General features: G+C 41.9%; 9 protein-coding genes across 9 annotated transcripts in view; 3 read left to right on the top strand and 6 right to left on the bottom strand.

Annotated features, from left to right (window-relative positions):
- Positions 1-318: 318 nt before the first annotated feature.
- On the bottom strand, positions 319-2,038 carry Arpc1 (Actin-related protein 2/3 complex, subunit 1A). Its single transcript, XM_064686111.1, has 2 exons — positions 1,686-2,038; positions 319-1,611 (listed from the first exon to the last, which is right to left on the bottom strand). Exons 1-2 carry the CDS (start codon positions 1,756-1,758, stop codon positions 551-553), a joined length of 1,134 nt encoding a protein of 377 aa, XP_064542181.1. The 5' UTR covers positions 1,759-2,038; the 3' UTR covers positions 319-550.
- A 496-nt stretch (positions 2,039-2,534) lies between these two features.
- On the top strand, positions 2,535-4,198 carry Orc5 (origin recognition complex subunit 5). The gene is made up of 2 exons (XM_064686105.1): positions 2,535-3,746; positions 3,808-4,198. The coding sequence occupies exons 1-2, from the start codon at positions 2,649-2,651 to the stop codon at positions 4,090-4,092; spliced, it is 1,383 nt and encodes a 460-aa protein (XP_064542175.1). The 5' UTR covers positions 2,535-2,648; the 3' UTR covers positions 4,093-4,198.
- Positions 4,199-4,245: 47 nt separating this feature from the next.
- DNApol-gamma35 (DNA polymerase subunit gamma-2, mitochondrial) lies at positions 4,246-5,381 on the bottom strand. Its single transcript, XM_064686106.1, has one exon. It carries the CDS (start codon positions 5,379-5,381, stop codon positions 4,284-4,286), a length of 1,098 nt encoding a protein of 365 aa, XP_064542176.1. The 3' UTR covers positions 4,246-4,283.
- A 2-nt stretch (positions 5,382-5,383) lies between these two features.
- Positions 5,384-5,915, bottom strand: GatC (glutamyl-tRNA(Gln) amidotransferase subunit C, mitochondrial). The gene has a single exon (XM_064686109.1). The coding sequence runs from the start codon at positions 5,873-5,875 to the stop codon at positions 5,384-5,386; it is 492 nt and encodes a 163-aa protein (XP_064542179.1). The 5' UTR covers positions 5,876-5,915.
- Positions 5,916-6,187: 272 nt separating this feature from the next.
- On the top strand, positions 6,188-7,163 carry RpII33 (RNA polymerase III subunit RpII33). Its single transcript, XM_064686107.1, has one exon. It carries the CDS (start codon positions 6,277-6,279, stop codon positions 7,102-7,104), a length of 828 nt encoding a protein of 275 aa, XP_064542177.1. The 5' UTR covers positions 6,188-6,276; the 3' UTR covers positions 7,105-7,163.
- On the bottom strand, positions 7,100-7,940 carry mRpS23 (mitochondrial ribosomal protein S23). The gene is made up of 3 exons (XM_064686108.1): positions 7,790-7,940; positions 7,574-7,735; positions 7,100-7,515 (listed from the first exon to the last, which is right to left on the bottom strand). Exons 1-3 carry the CDS (start codon positions 7,831-7,833, stop codon positions 7,149-7,151), a joined length of 573 nt encoding a protein of 190 aa, XP_064542178.1. The 5' UTR covers positions 7,834-7,940; the 3' UTR covers positions 7,100-7,148.
- A 44-nt stretch (positions 7,941-7,984) lies between these two features.
- Positions 7,985-18,164, top strand: part of CenG1A (Centaurin-gamma-1A) — a 76,908-nt gene continuing 66,728 nt past the window's right edge. The window contains exon 1 of the mRNA XM_064686103.1: positions 7,985-8,762. Coding sequence (XP_064542173.1) covers positions 8,306-8,762 — 457 coding nt within the window. The 5' untranslated portion in view covers positions 7,985-8,305. The remainder of the gene's footprint in view (positions 8,763-18,164) is intronic.
- On the bottom strand, positions 14,656-15,432 carry LOC135431113 (uncharacterized). The gene is made up of 3 exons (XM_064686056.1): positions 15,286-15,432; positions 14,976-15,227; positions 14,656-14,904 (listed from the first exon to the last, which is right to left on the bottom strand). The coding sequence occupies exons 1-3, from the start codon at positions 15,325-15,327 to the stop codon at positions 14,704-14,706; spliced, it is 495 nt and encodes a 164-aa protein (XP_064542126.1). The 5' UTR covers positions 15,328-15,432; the 3' UTR covers positions 14,656-14,703.
- LOC135431129 (uncharacterized) lies at positions 17,116-18,126 on the bottom strand. The gene is made up of 2 exons (XM_064686079.1): positions 18,009-18,126; positions 17,116-17,939 (listed from the first exon to the last, which is right to left on the bottom strand). The coding sequence occupies exons 1-2, from the start codon at positions 18,085-18,087 to the stop codon at positions 17,275-17,277; spliced, it is 744 nt and encodes a 247-aa protein (XP_064542149.1). The 5' UTR covers positions 18,088-18,126; the 3' UTR covers positions 17,116-17,274.

The following is an 18,164-nucleotide window of genomic DNA, read 5'->3' as shown; positions in this document are numbered from 1 at the left end:
CTCACCTAGTAAGCACCTGTTTGGTAGCTGTTAATTCTGTTTATTCTATATTATCCGCGGCAAATGAAAATGTAATTGCTGCTTACATTATATGGGAAAATAGAGGCCAATCCTCTAAACAGTATTTTATCATAAGTATCGTTTTTCATAATACAAATGTAATTCTTTTATGTCTATTGCATCGATACTAGTAACAAACCGTTTTAATGTATGTCCCAAACTAAAAACCATTTTAAAAAACGTTTTTAAGTAATAAAATTAGTTTCACTTGTTGCTATAGATAAAAAGAAACAGTTTAAAATACATACACAGCATATGTTATGAGTTGGAAGAATTAAAGAACATAATCTCTTTAGTTATTTGCGTTAAAAATTATTATATATAAAAAGCTTTCATACGATAAACAATTGGAAAAGCGATTTTGAAAACATTTTGGCAAAATACTGTGCGCCTGGCCTGCAATTAACATTTTGTTCTTAACAAAAAAAAATAACTTGCAGATCAGATAAAAATACACAAAACATACAAGAGGGAAAACAACAGGATGCACTTAGATCTGCATATTACGCATGCCGCCATTAATGCCATCCTGTTCGACGGTCCAGATGACCAGCTGACCGTCGACACCAGAGGTTGATACCTTGCTGGCGTTAGCCTTATCCCCGGCATACAAACGTATGCTGGTTATAGCATTCTGGTGTATGGAGTCCACGACCACATCCGTGTTTTCTGTGCGCATATTGCAATCCATTGACTTGAAGAAGTGCATGGCTGTAATACCGCTAGCCTCGCGTTTCTGGGATTTATCCAGCTTGCCGCTCAGCACAAGTTTATTGTCCGCGCTTAGGCTGTACAGCAGTGGCACGCAGCTGTAGCCGGCCACAACAACCGATGTGGGTGAGACCCATTCGCAGGAGAGGAAAGGCAAATAGCCGGTGCGACAGCGTATCACCGTATTGCCATTGGTGGCATCAGCAATGCTCACACAGCTGTCGTGACCCACCCAGCACACCTTGTTGCCATCGCTCGAGAAGCTCACGTTATTGATCCAGCCGCCTCCAGAGGTGGACGAGTTCTTAAACTCAGCCATGAGCTGACCCAACGGTTTGCGATTGCCCCAGGATGTTGTTGTTGGTGGCTCTTCGATGTCCTTGATGAAAGCCGAAAAAACGCGCACCTTGTAGTCCGTGGAGCCAGCCACTAGGAGCACATTATTCGGATGCCAGTCCAGCGAGGTGACCGTGGAGCGTATGGGCTTCTTAATGTGCTTCGAGACCCACCAATCGTTCTCCGATTCAAAGTAACAGACCGAAATGAGTCGCGCTCCTGAGCCAACAGCAAATTTGTTCTCTGCCGGCGACCATTTGACGCAGGTAGCGGCCCGGTTGATACGCAACAAAACTAGCGTTGGCTTCCATTTGCCATCATCGGCCTGAGTCCAGACGTACGCATTACGATCGGCGGCACAGCTGACTATGCGATTGGTATTCTTGGCCCAATCGATGCCCATAACGCGCAAATCGTGCTGGTTAAGAACGTCGGCTAGCTTCCAGCCGCTGCCCTCCCGGCTGTAGATATGAATCTCATGGTTGTTCGGCGATAAAGCAATTTCTGAGTCAAAAGTGAGTCATAGATTAAATGAGAACTCTTATTTTGTTGTATTGCTCAACAAATGTGTCACTTACGCGTGCGATCCTTGTTCCAGGCGTGGCACGTAATGGAAGCCGGCGTGTTGCCAAACGTGTATTTCTCGGCCATTGCAAAACTTATTTAATAAATGCAGCTTAAAATTCGAACCACACACGTAGTTGCCTTCGTTTTCTTTTTGGGCGTTGTTTTTAGCAGGCTTCGGCGTGCACGTCGCTGTGTTATTTCTAGTTTTAATCGCGGACTCTGGGCCGTCTACACGATTAAGCTAGCGTTGGTGCAAAGTGAGACTTTGGTTTACCTGCGCCAAATTGAAAGAAAACGCAAAGTTTTTCAAGCGTTCACAAATTTGGTAAAATGCAAGAATTAATCACCTTAGGTGGCTAGTGTTGTGTAGCGTAAAACCAGAGCTTATCGATATACGCTTTAGCGAACATTCACTGCTATTCACTCGATGTTTGTGGGTCGCAACTCGTGATGTTTTAACTGCAAAACGGAACGTTAAATTTTGCAAGTGCACTTAATTATAGCATTTACAACGTTAATAGCTGATATAAAGATAATAAAATATAAGTTATACGAAAGCTTGCACTGTCGCCGGGCAGATGTTTTAAATAAAACCGTTATGTCGGGTTTGAACAAAGTACTAAACATATTACACTGTTTCTTTTTCTAACCTAAACTGGGAGGGAAAAATCCTTTTCCAGCAAAAAGTAGGTATTTTTGTTGGCTTTTTGCTTATAAAATAAAAATATAATTCCCTGTAATAACGATGATTTCTTTTTCGATATATCGTTACATAAGCATCTGGGTCAGCAGTTTTACAGTTATCTCGTATCCCTGGTTTTTGGCGCGCAATGCGGCCAGCTGCGGTAATTGATAAAAGTAAACAAAAGGAGCGGAATTCGCGCCTCTGGATCAGCAGCTTTACAGTTATCAGCGCATCCCTGGTTTTTGGCGCGCAATGCAACCAGCTGCAGTAGTTGATAAAGAGTAAACAAATGGAGCGGATTTGCGCTGCATTGGAACCGCAATTTCCTTGCCGCGAGACGGTCATAACAACTCTAAGCGAATTAATTGGGGACTGCAATGAGAGCTATCCGCCTGCCATTTATATATACGGCCACAGCGGCACAGGCAAAACCTCGCTGACCAAAGCTTTCCTCCAGCAATGCGAGCAGCAACAAAAGGTGTGCATTGCCCAGCTGAATGCCATCGAATGCTATACGACTAAAATATTGCTGGAAAATGTGCTGGACGCACTGGCACACAAAGAGCAGCAGTTGGGTGCGAACCCGCTGCGTGCCGACAATATGCTGGAATTTGTGGAGCAACTGCGTCGCTGGCATGGAAGCAGCGCCCGAGGATTCCTCATAGCTGTTGACAATGCGGAGCGGCTGCGTGATATGGATGCCAACGTATTGCCTGTGCTATTGCGCCTGCAGCAGCTGACCAGTCTCAATCTGTGTGTCCTGCTGCTCTCGCAGCTGCCCTTTGAGAAGTACTACAACAAGACGGGTCTCAGTGAGATCATCAGCTTGCATCTGGCTCAGTATAACAAGGCAGAGGCATTGCGCATACTCAGCAATGATTTTGAACAGATGCGTCACCAAATGCTGCAGCAACAACAGCTGACAGGCGATGGCCAGCGTTTGGCCCTGTGCGAGCAAGCCTTGACGCCGGAATTCTATAGCAACTATTTGAATCTCTTTCTCAGTGTCTTTTACAAGGCCTGTCGCGATGTGCCAGAGTTGCGGTTGACCGCCCGTAAATGTTTTGCGATATACATGCAGCCCGTGCTGGATGGCAGCGTCGAGTGCACGGATGTGTCGCGTCTCTGGCGGCACATAGCTGGACCGTTGCGCTCGGCTCTAACCCAGATCTACATGCGCATTGAGAAACCGCTGGGTGAGCCGAATATTGAGGATCAGAGTGTACGCCAGCTGGCCCAATCGCTGGAGCTGCCCTATTATGGCAAATTTCTGCTCATTGCCGCCTTCCTGGCCAGCCACAACTCGCCCAAGCAGGACAAGCGACTGTTTGTCAAGCAACACGGCAAGCAGCGCAAGCGCATGCAGACGGTCAATGCCAGAGCCAAGGTAAGCCACCTTGTAAACTATGTTCAGCTATGTAGCTTAATGCTGTTTAACTGTTTAACAGAATGCGGAGAAGATGTCCACAACGTTGGGTCCCAAATCCTTTAGCATTGATCGCTTGCTGGCTATTTTCTATGCCATACTCGAGGAAAAGGTGGGCCTTACCTGCAATCTGCTGTCGCAAATCTCCACGCTGGTGCATCTCAAACTGCTCAGCTTTGTCTCGGGCGAGCAAAACATTATGGATGGCTCCGCAAAGCTGCAGTGCACCGTGGGTCTTGAATTTGTCATTTATATAGGCAAAGTTGTTGGCTTCAATGTGCGTCAATATCTATGCGATTTTATGTAAACTTTTATGGATTGTATTATAACTATTATTATCATGTATAACTGGTTAAGATGTGTATATTAAATGACAGCGTTGGGGAGTCAATGCTTGGATAGTATCCAGAGCAGATTGAACATTTTGTATTTCCTTTAAATATAGAAATTTCAAAAACTATTATATTATCAATATCCATATGTATGTATATTAGGCATTTAATAGTTTTTAAAAATATTTAACAAATAGTCGGGTAAATCGCTTATGTGCACGGTCTCCGCCAGCTGCGTGTCGCGGCTGCGCAACCGCAGCAGTCCATTGCTCAGCGTTTGCTGCTCATCCAGGAGCAGAGCATAGGGTACGCCCAGACAGTCGTATAGCTCTAGCTGCTGCGTCAGCTGTAGCCTATTCCCGGCCAGCACATAGCCAGTTCCCTGCATGCGTAAACTTGCACGCTGCAGCACATCCGCCAGATGGGCACACAAGTCGCGCAGATCCTGTGAGCTGTGCTCAGTCTTTTGTATGCCTGCAATGGCGCATTGATAAGGCGCCAGCAGGCGGTTGAGGAGCAGCGAACGTGTCTCACGTCCGTGATCACAGCCGTCCAGTAGTAGGGCACAGCTGGCTGTCTCCAGTTCGATCACAGAGCGTATGACTGCAGGCAGTTGGAGTTGGCCAGTGCGCGCATCGGGCAGCTGGAAATCCTGATGCTCCGGCAGCGGTACTAGACTCAGCTGCTCTACAGTCACTGCGCCCGCATCCCCGAAGGCAGCGCGTATGTCTATCGCCTGGCAGCCTGCACCTTGTTCCAATTCGGTTTGCGGCACAATGGCATAGCGACTGGGATTCGAGGAGTAGCGCATCCACCAGATTTTACTCTCGCGCTGCACATTGTAAAAGTGCTCCAGTCCACGATGCGGCTCCACATAGAAATCTGTGATCAACTGTGTGACAGGCTGCGCATGCTGGAAGATTGTGTGGCCTGGCGTGTTGTAGGATGCGCACCTAAGTTGTTGCTTCAGCAGCGTGGGGCACTTGGCTTTGCTGGGATGTGCCTGGCGCAACTGTTGCAGCTGCTGGCGAAATTGCTGGCCATGCACAAAGTTGAAACGAGACTGGCTTACTGATTCGTTAGAGGAAACGCTGCCCAAGTTGACAGCCAAGTGGCGCATGTTGAGCCAATGTTGCTGCAGCTGTTGGGCATAAGCAGAACCATGGGTCAACAGCTCTATAAGGGTAGTGGCTGCATCATTTGAGCAGCGCAAGAAGCCAGTGGTTTCCAGAGCTTTGAGGCATCGGCCCAGGCGATTGGACATCCTTATTGTTGCTCCAGCGGTATGTTGCCCGGCGGTGACACGTAGTAATCCTCGTCTGTCCGCTTGGCGCAACGCAGTAGCTCTGCTCGGCTATCGCCCGCTGTGACCTGGTCGTTGCGTAACTGCAGCTGCTGTCCCTCCAGCACCGTGTACAGTGGGCGCACGTTTTGCGTATCTATGTGCGCTATTTTATCCGCAAATTGTATGCTACTTTTGAGCGTGGCCAGTGCCTGGTCACTGTCCAGATCCACCAAGGATAAACGCTCTAGCAATTGAATTGTTTTGGTATCTATTTCGATGGCGTTCTGGGAGGTGTCCGGAAAAGCCGCCGGTACGGGCGTCTGTGGCACCTTTGTCGGATGCAGTAGCTGCGTAAAATCCACTTTATTATCTTTCTTTATTTTAGTTTTATACTCGGCCGCCTTAAAATTTGATTGAGTTGCAATTTTGCAATAAAACCGAGCAGAAATTCGCAACATTGTCGCGCGATTCATGAACTGTTTAGTGTTACAAAACGTTTGACGAATAGATTAGTTGAAAATATTAAATAAATCGAGGCTGCCATTCGATACATTGTATCGAGTCTAATTGTATTATGACAAATCGGGATAATGTGACAGAAAACAGTTATTATTTGCTTAATAACAACATCAAAATGTGTTAGTCCCGACTAGCTGCATTTTTTATGTTAAGTTGCCAGTCTTCAAAACATTATTTTCTGGCTTGAGCTGTCCTATTCTGGTATTCGATAGTTGCTATTCATATATCGATAGAATGTAATGAGTAGCCTTCTTCGCGATAGTTGCTATCGCTTTATCGCCTCTTACCGCTTTTCGGCATTTTAGTGCTGTTTATTTGTGTTTATTTTCCTTAACTATTAAAAAGTGCGGTAAAAATGCCGTATGCTAATCAACCATCTGTGCAAATAACCGAGCTGACGGACGACAATGTTAAGTTTGTGCTGGAGGACACGGAATTGAGTGTGGCGAACAGTCTGCGTCGCGTTTTCATTGCCGAAACACCGACACTTGCCATAGACTGGGTGCAGCTGGAGGCAAATTCCACGGTGCTGTCTGATGAGTTCCTGGCACATCGCATTGGCCTAATTCCTCTGATATCCGACGACGTGGTGGAGCGCTTGCAGTATACACGCGATTGCATCTGCCTGGACTTTTGTCCCGAATGCAGTGTCGAGTTCACGCTCGACGTGAAGTGCAACGAGGAGCAGACACGCCACGTGACCACCGCCGACTTGAAGTCCAGCAACGCGAAGGTGCTGCCTGTAACTTCGCGCAATCAGGGCGAGGAGGACAACGAATATGGCGAGAGCACGGATGAGATTCTGATAATCAAATTGCGCAAGGGACAGGAGCTTAAGCTGCGCGCCTATGCCAAAAAGGGCTTCGGCAAGGAGCACGCCAAATGGAATCCCACAGCGGGTGTCTGCTTTGAATACGATCCGGACAATTCGATGCGACACACGCTCTATCCCAAGCCCGATGAGTGGCCGAAGAGTGAGCATACTGAGCTGGAAGATGACCAGTATGAGGCACCATATAACTGGGAGGCCAAACCAAACAAATTCTTCTTCAATGTGGAATCTTCGGGCGCTTTAAAGCCCGAGAATATTGTCATAATGGGCGTGCAGGTGCTGAAGAACAAGCTCTCCAATCTACAGACGCAACTCAGCCACGAGTCGCAAAACGATGCGCTTGCGGTTTAAAATCAATCATTTTTGTATATTTAGTTTGTAACATAAAACGGAGCCTAATCCTTGAATAAGCTTTGTATGTTAATGGCCGGGGTGGACTCCTTTTTCTCTTTGCTTGGCGTCGTCTGTTGCTGCTGCAGCTGCTGCTCACCGGCTTCCTGGAAATCGCTGAGTAGTGTGCTCTTGCTTGGCTCTTCCGGCTCGCTGTCGCCGGCTAACAAATTATCCTCGGCCACATCCGTACGCGATTGTTTCCGCTGCTCAGCAAGCAAATCCAGCGCCGTTTCGTAAATGCGCTGGTCATCTAGTGCGCCCTGCGACTTTAGTTGCCCATAGATCTGCAAAAACTGCTGGCTTTGTGTGCCGCGCTTGTGGTCGAACAGCGAAATGGTTTCGTGGGGTTTATTCTGCTTGTGCAGTTTGCTGTGGAAGACTTATATTAGACCAGGCTCATGGTTGTGTTAATGTCGATTAAACTTACGCGCGCACCACATCCTCCGCATAGAATATATTACGCACTGGTATATCTGAGGCGGGCCTGTCGAAGCGTGGCTCCAGTTTGGGCGGAAACGCCGCATAGACATCGTACCAGATGGGTTTGTCCTCCGCTTTCATGGCGCCGCCGCGCAGCAGGCCCTGCACTCTATAAATTTGCTATTAGATTGACACGTTTAGGTTCAGCTCCGGCTGTACTTACCTGGTGAAAATGGTGCCAATTTTTTCTAATCTGCTTTGCGCCATAATTCTGTTATTTTTATTTAATAATAATTTGTAATAAATATTACGACATGCGCTGCGACAAAGTACTCGATACTATGGCGGCACTTGTTGGTATTTTTGAGAATTCAAGTGCAGGCATTTTTATGCTCGTCACCTCTGGTCACACTATCACATAAGCACGGGCCACAGTCAGTGCAAGTGTTCTGAGTGCGTTTTTAAAAATCGTTATTTATGTGTGAAACAGGTGTAAAATTTATAATAATCTTCGTTCACAGTTCGCAATTATTGTTGTTCGTGTAATTGCTGTATGGCAAATATGTTGTTGTGTGCTGTCAATTCACTTAGCGAAAATTGTGCCATTGCCTGTGCGTATACGTGTACGTGTGTGTATATGTGTGTGCGCGTTTAGTTTACGTTTTTTTTGGGGCTGTATCGGCATCTCGGGCAAAGTAATTGAAGTTAATTAAAAAAACGTTGGCTAATTTCGTGCGCAATGAGCAATTATCAGCCACACGCGCCTCTGTCGCATATACAGCAACTGCAGCTGCAGCACCAGCTACAACAGAACCATCATCATCACCATCTTCAGCAACATCATCATCAGCATCTGCCGCCACATTTACAGTTGGCAGCGACGACGACGACGACGGCAGCAGCGCTCCCCCAACAACAACAACAGCAGCAACAGCGTCATAATCATACGCCCACAACCAACCAAAGCCAGTCAACATCGTCTGCGGCTGCGACCGCCGCTGCCGCTGCTGCCTCAATTTTGGTAACGCAACTGCCGCAGCCGCTGATAAGCAATTCGCTGGCCATACGCCAGGAGATACAGCGCTTCGAGAGCGTTCATCCATCGATTTATGCTATTTACGATTTAATCGATTTGCTGCCCATGCCGGACGCACAGATTGCCCAACAGATACGCGATCACGTCGTTTGCATTGAAGGTGAGTGCGTGTGTGAGGGAGTGGGAACGGTTTATTGACAACAACAGTGTTGCTAGAATTTAAATGGCAGAAAAAAAAGCTAAATATTGAAAATTATAGAATTGCTAGCTATGGTGTTAAAGACGTAATTTCATACTGAACAAACCAACGAATTCTTTATCAAATTTATTTTTTTTTTTTTTGGGTTATCCAATTTGCTGGTTAACATAATTTTTCCAAATTTTCAAGTTAAATTTTTAATAGCCAAAATGACAACACCACCTTTATTGAACATGGTGAAATAAAGGGAGTGAGGTGTTTTTGTCCTGCTCTGCTCTCTCTTTCTTTTAGTAAGAGCATTGTTATTGTTATTGTGCATTGTGGTTTGCTTTTGTTGCCTATGTATGTGTGTGTGCTTTATGCTAATCTATGACCGAAAATCTTACCCTTTGCCAGCCCATTGAAAGTGTTGCTTGCTGTTGTTGTCTTTGTTCCTGTCCCTAAAAATGAAAGAGCTTCGTTTTTGTTAAAAACAAGCTTTTTTTACACAACTACATAGGTATGCGTGTGTGTGTGTGTGTGTGTGTGTGTGTGTGTGTGTGTGTGTGTGTGTGTGCAGCATGAAATTTGATGCTCTCGAATCTGCCGCTGTTGCTTCTTCTTGTTCGTGGTAGTGAGACTAAAGCAAAAGCAACAACAAAATTCAAAGCCGAAACCGTTCACAAAAAATAAAATGGAAAAGCAAGAGTTATAAAAACCGACCAGTAGATACCCTGTACTTAGACTATAGCTGTGGTTCTTCCCACCAGTCCCACTAAAAACAACCTATTGAAATGTTAATTGTTTTCATTTTTAAATTTTTGGGGGAATGTTTTATGCTGATTAAGTATATAGATACATTGATGCCTCCTGTTACAAACATGTGCACTACTGCAATATACCCTTTTTGACTCCTTCAAAATGGGTAACAAAAAAAAGAAAACCGGTTCTAAATGGTTTATTAGAAAATCTGTCGACAACAACACAACAACACCAAAAATGTAAACAAAATCGTCACTCGGCCTTTTCGGTCATTGCTGTTGTTGTTGTTGTTTTTGCTCGCGTTCAACATGAATTTTGTGCGCTTATCGGCAAACCAGATACAAAAAAATAACCCCAAGCAACAAATACGTGTAGCAGCAACAGCAAAAACAGCAGCAGCAACAACAACAAGGCAGGAACAACTTACATATATTAAAGCACTCATAAATATGTTATAAGCCGTTCTGCACGCGACTTTCTTATTGGCATTGAAAACGCAGCACAGTTCGTTGATAGATGGCGGTTTCGTGTTCCAATTGGCATTTAGCTAATCAAAACTTTTTGGCATATAACGGCTCAGTCAATAGGGTCAAATAACTGTGCATATGTAGAGAAAAGCGTAAAACGTAATATGAAATAGTCTGGCGGCGACTGGAATAGCTGAAAAGCTAAAGCGTTTTGCATCTCAGAAAGGTCGTTATGAATTGACATTTTAATTAAAAGTCTCGTTTGTTTTATTTTTGGAAAGTAAATACGTAGAACTGTAACTGTAGGCAAATACAGTGATCGCTCGTACAGCTCCAATCTCTAAATAGATTATTCATTGCTAAGATCCACATTTTGTTGTTTCCCTTTCGAAATACTAGAAGTAGACTTTTTAATAACCACGCAATGTTGTTAGAGGTATTTAAATAATAGTAGCATTTGGAATATCATTGTATTTTATTTGGTGAATTTTAGAAATAAATACTTAGAAGTAGAAGTTATTGTAGCGAGCATAATATATACATAGGTAGTTTATGGTATTTCTCTGTAGCTTTTATATGTTTTACAAAAAGGATTTGCTAGAGCTCTAAATATATACTGCTCTTAAATTATTTGCTTATTATCATTAGCATTGCAGAAACAACAGATATCTATTAAGAATACTTAAATTCTTTCTTAAAATAGCACATAATAAAAATATTTATTGTTTCGCTTTGTTTTGTGCTTAATATAAAGGTTATTGCTTGTATTTACAGTGAAATAACAGTCACTAAAATAGAATTTATTAGGTTCTACGACCTCGAAACACCCAAACAAATGACAAAAGAAATCGATTCACATTATTTCACAAGATATCAGCATATGAATGGCATTTTTGTTACAAATGTGTGCACATGTCTGTGTGTGTGTGTGTGTGTGTGCGTGCGTGTGTGTGTAAGTGTGTTTTTTAATGAATGTTAAGCCCTCTCCTATAGTACACCTGAACTCTCTGTTTGTTTATATTTGTCTATTAGCTTATAGTAAAAGTCAGCTCACAGACAACAATAAAAAAAAACAAACTCCTCAAGGCGATAGCCAAAAACAAATTTCCTCTCTTATCTCTGTACAGTGGCACCGCGATCACAAATGCTTTTGCAATTAGCCCCAAATCAACTGTTTGATTTACTCTAAACAAAATAAAGGGTAACATGATTTACGTGTGGATTACGGCATGAATAGTATGATTATATTGAAAATGTTTGGAAATAAGTCGAAATTTTAACAAATATGTTTAACGAGAGTTTATAGAGAACTAGTGAATATTACCCGGCCTTGCCCGTTGCCAGTTCTTAGCTAAAAATTATAGATATTTCTTTTTTCACACAGGGACCATTTAATTCGCCCGTATTATCCAATCAACAGTTTCCGCACATATGAGAAAAGTAAAATACTTTGAGCCGGATGATCCCTCTTGGATGGATATAAGATTATCGTTGGATACGATATAAGATTAAAGTTTTATATAGAGAGATGTCAAATTCAACCTTTTGTAAATTTTTAACAAGACAAGTTTTATTTTTCATATATTGTAGTTTTTTTTCTCCATTCCTCCTCCTTTCAAAATATTCAAGTTCTGTTCGAGTTCTAGTTCGATGGGCAACTTTCTTACAAGCTGGCATGTTAAATCTACTCGTTTTTCTAGTCTCACTTTTTATTTACTTACTGAACATGTCGCTAAGTAGATTTATTTTCATCAAGCGCTTGGAGTACATGGAATTTATTTATAGTATACTATAATTATACATTAGTACTATAATATAATATCAAGTATAATTTAGAATGAGCTTTCTACATGCCAACCTAGTTTAATAACTGCTAAAGCTAAGAAATTCCAAGTTTATTCTTCGTAGGGTTTTCCATTTGTGTTTTGACCTAAGTAAATAGTTGAAATGTTTCTGTTCTTAAACCTTCTACACTTCTACACTGCATCTTGTTTACTCTCATTTTTTTTTTACCAGGTCCAAATGTTTTCTGCTAAATCATCAATCAATAAATCAATTGATCATCAATCCGTCAATCAGTCTGTACAAATAGTTTTATTAACGCCATATAGAATTCATATTTTTATTATTCTTTTACATTCGTGCGAAGACCTATTTTTAAATAAATATTATAGTTTTGCATAATGATTTTCTCTTGAATAATTTGCTCTTCAGGTTTCATAACAAGAGATCTCAACTATTTGCAGAAATATTTCAAATTGACATTCCTCAAATTGTTTATAGTATATTTGAGCTGCGATTTGTCTCTCGCTTCCAGTTATCACTTTTGTTGTTGTTGTTGATTTTTTTATGTGCCGGCGCTTATCGCTTGTTTGTTGTCTTTATTGTCGGCTTTATTTCTTTTTTTTCAATGTACAATAATATTGATAAAAACGGATTTTTTGTTTAAACAAATTATTGCGAATGCCAAACTCATATCTCGCTCCTTTTTTTATCTTGTTGTTGTTGTTGTTGTTGTTGCTTTTCTTTTTGTGGAGCATTCGGAAGTGGCAATTGTTATTCGACACGCTTGAATGCGCAACATGTGACACGGAGCGAGAGAGGGCGGAGAGGGAGGAGAGGGGCTGTTGATATTTCTGCGACACATGTGTGCAACACACAGAGCAGCAGCAGCAGCGCAGCAGCAGCGGCTGCGACGACGACGCCGGCAGCGCTGCCCGCAGTGGTTCAGGCATGCATGTCCGTTGTCTCTCCACAGCCACGCCCGAAACCCCCTTCCCCTTCTCCGCCCCTTAGCCCCTCACTCGCTGACTGTGGCTTATTTTATTTTTAACATAAATTGCATTCAAAGTACCTTGCACTTTGCTTAGATTAGCTATTTTTATTGGAATTGCACAATTTTTGTTGTCATTTAATGCTTAAGCATAAGAAAGTCAAAATAAACAATTAAGTATAGCTGAGAGTGGCCAAAGATAAGATACCCTGTAGCCAGTTGCAGACTGAGCTGAGTTTAGCCGCATATTAAAAAAAATGTATTCTTAGAAATCCTTTCGGGCCTTTTGGTGCTTTTAGATGACATTCAATTGCCTGAATATATGTACCTATAAAATCCTATATATAAAACTGTTTGTCCTGACTGACTGACTGGCTGATTGGTGATCAACGCACAGCCCAAACCGTAAGAGCTAGGAAGCTGAAATTTTCACTGTAGTTACCTTATGTGATGTAGGTGCACGTTAAGACAGGGTTTCGGGAAATTCCACCCGCAAGTGTGGAACATTTCACACTTTTAGGAAAATCCATTCCTCCTTGGTGGAAATTGAGGTCAACGATTTGGTGGGTGACGTTTCGCGCTCAAATTCATTTCCAGAGATCTATAAGAAAATTCATTTGAGACGTGTTTCACACTTTTCGCAGAATTCAAAATTCTTCGGGGGGAATGCGATTTAAAGATTTTTTGGGCGAAGTTTTGAAGTTTTGTCCGATTTGCATCAAACTTAATTTCAAAGCTCTACATAAGAACTTAATAAATACGTATTTCAGCGATTTGGGAAATTCCACCCGCAACAGTGGTAAATTGGCGGAAAACGGTTGTACGAAAGTTGTTTGTTGACCATCTGATCAGTTTCAAAATCATTTTCAAAGCTTTTTGAGAACATTTATTTTATAACATACGTGCCACGGGCAAGGCCGGGTTGTACCCGCTAGCCCTATATATAAAAACAGGTTTTGGGGAACGCTATCCAAACAGTGCCACATTCCAAACTTGGTAGGTTCCATAGTCTAATATATAATTATATATTTTATATAATAAAATGTCTTGTGCAATTAAAGCCGTATGATATGTGTCCAAAATTGTATGCGCTCAATCTTCGCGATGATTCACCGGTATTCGTGACATGCGATGACGTTCTATAGAAATTTATCACATTTAAAAACTTATCATATAATATATACATATTTATATATTTTGTCTCCCCCATAAATGGCCGCTGTGCTAAAAACGTGTAGGTGGGTCGGGGGGGCAGAGCGGGCAAAAAGCGCGATATTTCCGCACTCAGCCAAATACATATACATATATATAAAGCCCCACTTATATGGCCATATAGCGCTTTGCAGCTCGCTAATAGATTGATCAAATATTACGTACAGTTGCGGCGGCCCAGTTGTCTCTTGAGGTGTTAATGGAATCATCTAGATAATTAATTGACAATCAATCTTTATGTGGCTTCAATTAAGTGAAATGTTATTATAAAATGTGTTTTAATTGCACTCGATTATTGCCAGCATTGAGATGGGCTCTTTTCTTCCGTGACAGCAAGTGCAATCTGCATTTATCGATAGTTTTAGAGCCACTTTTATAGCATTTTTTTCTGCACTGCTTCTATTTATATTTCAAATTACATATATTTCTTTTTTAATATTTAAGTATGTTTTATTTAAAATTAGAATTGGTATTCATAACCGTCAAACTGTTTAAACTGTTATATAAACATAATATCTATAAAAATGTTATCGAACTATCGATAGTCCCCAAGTTTTTTCTGGGTCTGTTCCCACCAAAACCTTCGAAATTATCGATAGATATCGCAACTCAACAACTATCGATAGTTTAATTTCCCCCTTACCCTTTTAAAAATTCCACATTTAGGCCTTAAACTTGTAAACTTTATTGACACCTCACGATTTCGTGCTCATGTACTCTTGTACTCATCGATGCTCATTTCCACGACTTTTCCACTGAACTGTGCTATTTTCAGGAAATATGTGGTCACATCTCGAACGAAGCTCTTTGTTATCTCCTGTAATTTCTTATCCGTGAGCAGGGCCTGATAGTCGTCATTGCTGAGGCCCGTCTCCTCCTGCCTGTTCAGCAGCAGCGGCGATTTGTTGAACTGCGCCAAGGGTTATCAATAAGTTAGGGTATAACTGGTAAAGAGTATATGTATGTGTATGCTTGGCTTACCTGCTCGAATATGTTCAGCCACATGGCATCCTTCTTGTCCAGCTCCTTCTCGGCTATGGCCTCGCCCAGCCGGGTCACGTACAGCTCAATGTCACGTGCACGCTTCGTGCTCGGCGCCAGCTTGTCCCGCACACCGCTAAAGTAGGCGATTTGTGCACGGAATAGAGCATTCAGCAAGTTGATAGTCTCATTGTGCGCCTCCTGTTCCAGCTGTTTCTGTGTCAGATCACCTGTAGGCGCCGCCAGCAGGCACTGCAATTGCACAAGTTATGGGGAAGCGCTCTATTTGGGTAGAGATCTGACAACTCACCTGTGCCATGAGCAATATTAATGGAAAGCATTTAAATAGCATTTCTCTAGCGAATTCTCTCTGCGTTGCGGCTTGAGCAAGCGATTGTTAAATTGGTACTGAGCTGGCATAAGAAATCTGATGATTGAATGCTTGAGATCTGCTGCTTATCAGCTCGCTGTGGGTCTCTCTAAGGCTCAGAAATGTCTATAAAAATAAATGTGTGCATAGACCTATAGAGATTTGCTGACTGACAGATACCATAGGATTTTCGTAGTTAATAATCTTTAGGGAAGGTGCTTAATAATTAAGCTGGTACTTAGATGCTAACTTTTGAAATTTATATAAAAAATATCATCATTCTATATTTTCTATTTTTAAGATTAAGATTTACAGTTTAAAATGTCAGCAGATTGTCTCTATTTATAGCCTAGGTTTAATTCCTTTAAATAAATATTATGTGCAATATTTTCTAATTATATTAAAACAATTTTAAGGGTATGCAATGTAATATTGATAACGAACTCCTCAACGCACCGTTGTCTTGATAATATTTATTTCTAATAAGACGCGAGCATCACACTATTTTTGTGCTCTCGAAATTGCGCCGCAGCCGTTTGAAATTATTAATTAATTTAATGTGAATTTCGGCACGTTTTTCTCCTTGTTGTTGTTGTTGTTCTCCTCCCACAGACGAGCGACGGCGTGAGATCTTTCAAGGTTAGACGCTGCCCTCACTTGGGTCGTCTGTTTTGGCCTATCTGATAAGACAATGCAAAACTGCTGATTGGGCGGTGGCAAAAAGTGTGACTGTGGGAATTAAATGTATTTAAATTGCGGCGCTTAAAAGTATGCAATGCAACCAATAAATTTCCTTTGGATATTTTCAGATTGTCAAGCGTTAGATCTTTCAAGGTGAGTCGCTGCCCTCACTAGAGGGGAAAAATGTTCTGATTGAGCGGTGGAAAAAAAGCGTGACTGAGAATTAAGGCTATTTAAACTGCTGGGCTTAAAAGTATGCAATGTAATCTGAGGGAAATTCTCAATAAAATGCCTTTTGGATATTTTAAAGCTTGCTTGCACTGGGGAAGTTTGACAAATCTGTAGCACACGTCAGATTGCCGAGCGTAAGACCTTTCAAGGTTAGTCACTGCCCTCACTTGGTCCGTCTGTTTAAGACAATGCAAAACTAGAGGGAAAAAAGGTGCTGCTCGGTCGGCGGAAAAAAAGTGTGACTGTGGGAACCAAATATATTTAAATTGCGGCGCTTAAAAGTATGCAAAGCAACCAGAGGGAAATTTCCAAAAAATTTCCTTTTTAATTTTTTAAAGTTTGCACTGGGGAACTCGAACAATCTATAGCACACTTCAATCAGCGTAATGTGCCAATTGTAATATTATGAATATAGTTTATTTATTTACCAAATTCAGTTAATTTTTCTCTTTAGTTAGTCGGTTTAAAAGCGTCTTGTCAAAATATTGTTAGTGCCAAAACTGTTGCATACTGTTTGGCTGCCAATAAAAGTCTCCACACTTTGCTACGCTACTTTGGGACGTGTTCATTAAACAAACTAAAATATTTATCTGCAGAACTTTTTTGGCTCGCATAGTTATTAAACATATTTAAATCAAAAAATAGATATAATAAATTTTGGATTAAATCGATTAATATTAAATTATCTATTTAAATAAATAATTGTACACAAATTTGTATTCTTTTATCAAAAAATTAAAATGATAACATTGCTCCAGCAATCGAAATTAATGTTTACATTTAATAATATATGTTGACTTCAATCAAAATCGAGTACCTACAACGACCAACCAAAATAGAACCGAGAGAAATGTGATAAAAACTTTTTAAGCAAAAGTATACTCGTTGATTAGATTATTGCGCTCTACGGTTGCTTTTTTGTCAATCAAATTTTGGATTCAAGCATAAAAATATTATTACTCAAATTAGTTAATTTCCAACAAATTTTTTATTGCACACCTGCCTAAAGGCGAACCTTTATTTGCTGCCACCGCCGATGAGGTCCAGAATATCCTTAATGGAACGATCGCCAATCAGATCATTGCAAATGGGCGTCACTGTGCTGTCCACCCAATCGGCCACAAAGTCCGTATTTTCATTGATAGTAAGGCTGATGAACTCCTCGACTATGTCGTTGAGTTTGCGATTCAGAATGCGATACTTGGACAGATTCTCAATATTGGAGACGACATTGCCCGCCACTAAATTAAGCTGGATTTCCTTGATGCGCAAATTATTGCTACTGCCCAACACTCCCGTGGCGTACTTAATCTGGCCGGACATATTCAGATCCTCGAGAGCCAAAAAAGCGTCACCATTACGGGCCATTTGATAGCCGGCGTCCACTTCCGCCTCGTACTGTGTGGTTAGGTTCAAGCTGGCAAAATGCAACTCAAACTTTATGTTGCTCAAGAAGAGATTCGCACTCATGACGCGTATCTCAAACTCGTTCAATCCCCTCACAACCAGGCCATCCAGAGCGCCAGTGGCGTGCAGCTCGCCTGTTCCAAAGTTGAAATGCTTGTGCGGGATCTCCAGCGGTGCGAGTGGTGGAATGCCATATTGTGGCCAACCTTCCACCATACGAAGCTTGCACGACTCCAAAGTATCCACAATTATGCTGCTTACAGAACGCGACTGAGCTACAATTTCAGAAATGATGTGTTTGGCATTAGGAACGTTTTATTTATTTATCTTTTGGTAATGATTACCAGCCAACGGTTCGGACATTTCGGCTCCTTGACAGGCGGCCAGGGCCAAGACAATCGCAACTAGCGAAAAAAACTTCATTTTCTGTTTATAACTTTTAGCTCTAGCACCAGATTCTAACTGCGCGACCATATAGCGCAGCCAACGCACTTATATAG

Source organism: Drosophila montana, unplaced genomic scaffold (genome assembly GCF_035044405.1).
Source record: "Drosophila montana isolate Dmon_TW-CO22-7 unplaced genomic scaffold, ASM3504440v1 contig_312_1, whole genome shotgun sequence".
Lineage (NCBI taxonomy): Eukaryota > Metazoa > Arthropoda > Insecta > Diptera > Drosophilidae > Drosophila > Drosophila montana.
This window is presented reverse-complemented; position numbering and strand designations above follow the sequence as displayed.

What these genes read in the sequence shown, in the direction of transcription:
- Arpc1 (XM_064686111.1), bottom strand. Translation starts at nt 1,758, where the DNA reads ATGGCCGAGAAATACACGTTTGGCAACACGCCGGCTTCCATTACGTGC. An exon ending in CTGGAACAAGGATCGCACGC is followed by an intron (nt 1,612 to 1,685) that starts GTAAGTGACACA and finishes CTTTTGACTCAG; the next exon opens with AAATTGCTTTATCGCCGAAC.
- Orc5 (XM_064686105.1), top strand. Translation starts at nt 2,649, where the DNA reads ATGGAGCGGATTTGCGCTGCATTGGAACCGCAATTTCCTTGCCGCGAG. An exon ending in CGGTCAATGCCAGAGCCAAG is followed by an intron (nt 3,747 to 3,807) that starts GTAAGCCACCTT and finishes ACTGTTTAACAG; the next exon opens with AATGCGGAGAAGATGTCCAC.
- DNApol-gamma35 (XM_064686106.1), bottom strand. Translation starts at nt 5,381, where the DNA reads ATGTCCAATCGCCTGGGCCGATGCCTCAAAGCTCTGGAAACCACTGGC.
- GatC (XM_064686109.1), bottom strand. Translation starts at nt 5,875, where the DNA reads ATGAATCGCGCGACAATGTTGCGAATTTCTGCTCGGTTTTATTGCAAA.
- RpII33 (XM_064686107.1), top strand. Translation starts at nt 6,277, where the DNA reads ATGCCGTATGCTAATCAACCATCTGTGCAAATAACCGAGCTGACGGAC.
- mRpS23 (XM_064686108.1), bottom strand. Translation starts at nt 7,833, where the DNA reads ATGGCGCAAAGCAGATTAGAAAAAATTGGCACCATTTTCACCAG. An exon ending in ATTGGCACCATTTTCACCAG is followed by an intron (nt 7,736 to 7,789) that starts GTAAGTACAGCC and finishes GCAAATTTATAG; the next exon opens with AGTGCAGGGCCTGCTGCGCG. An exon ending in GCGGAGGATGTGGTGCGCGC is followed by an intron (nt 7,516 to 7,573) that starts GTAAGTTTAATC and finishes AGTCTTCCACAG; the next exon opens with CAAACTGCACAAGCAGAATA.
- LOC135431113 (XM_064686056.1), bottom strand. Translation starts at nt 15,327, where the DNA reads ATGCTATTTAAATGCTTTCCATTAATATTGCTCATGGCACAG. An exon ending in TAATATTGCTCATGGCACAG is followed by an intron (nt 15,228 to 15,285) that starts GTGAGTTGTCAG and finishes GTGCAATTGCAG; the next exon opens with TGCCTGCTGGCGGCGCCTAC. An exon ending in GGCTGAACATATTCGAGCAG is followed by an intron (nt 14,905 to 14,975) that starts GTAAGCCAAGCA and finishes CCCTTGGCGCAG; the next exon opens with TTCAACAAATCGCCGCTGCT.
- LOC135431129 (XM_064686079.1), bottom strand. Translation starts at nt 18,087, where the DNA reads ATGAAGTTTTTTTCGCTAGTTGCGATTGTCTTGGCCCTGGCCGCCTGT. An exon ending in AATGTCCGAACCGTTGGCTG is followed by an intron (nt 17,940 to 18,008) that starts GTAATCATTACC and finishes CTGAAATTGTAG; the next exon opens with CTCAGTCGCGTTCTGTAAGC.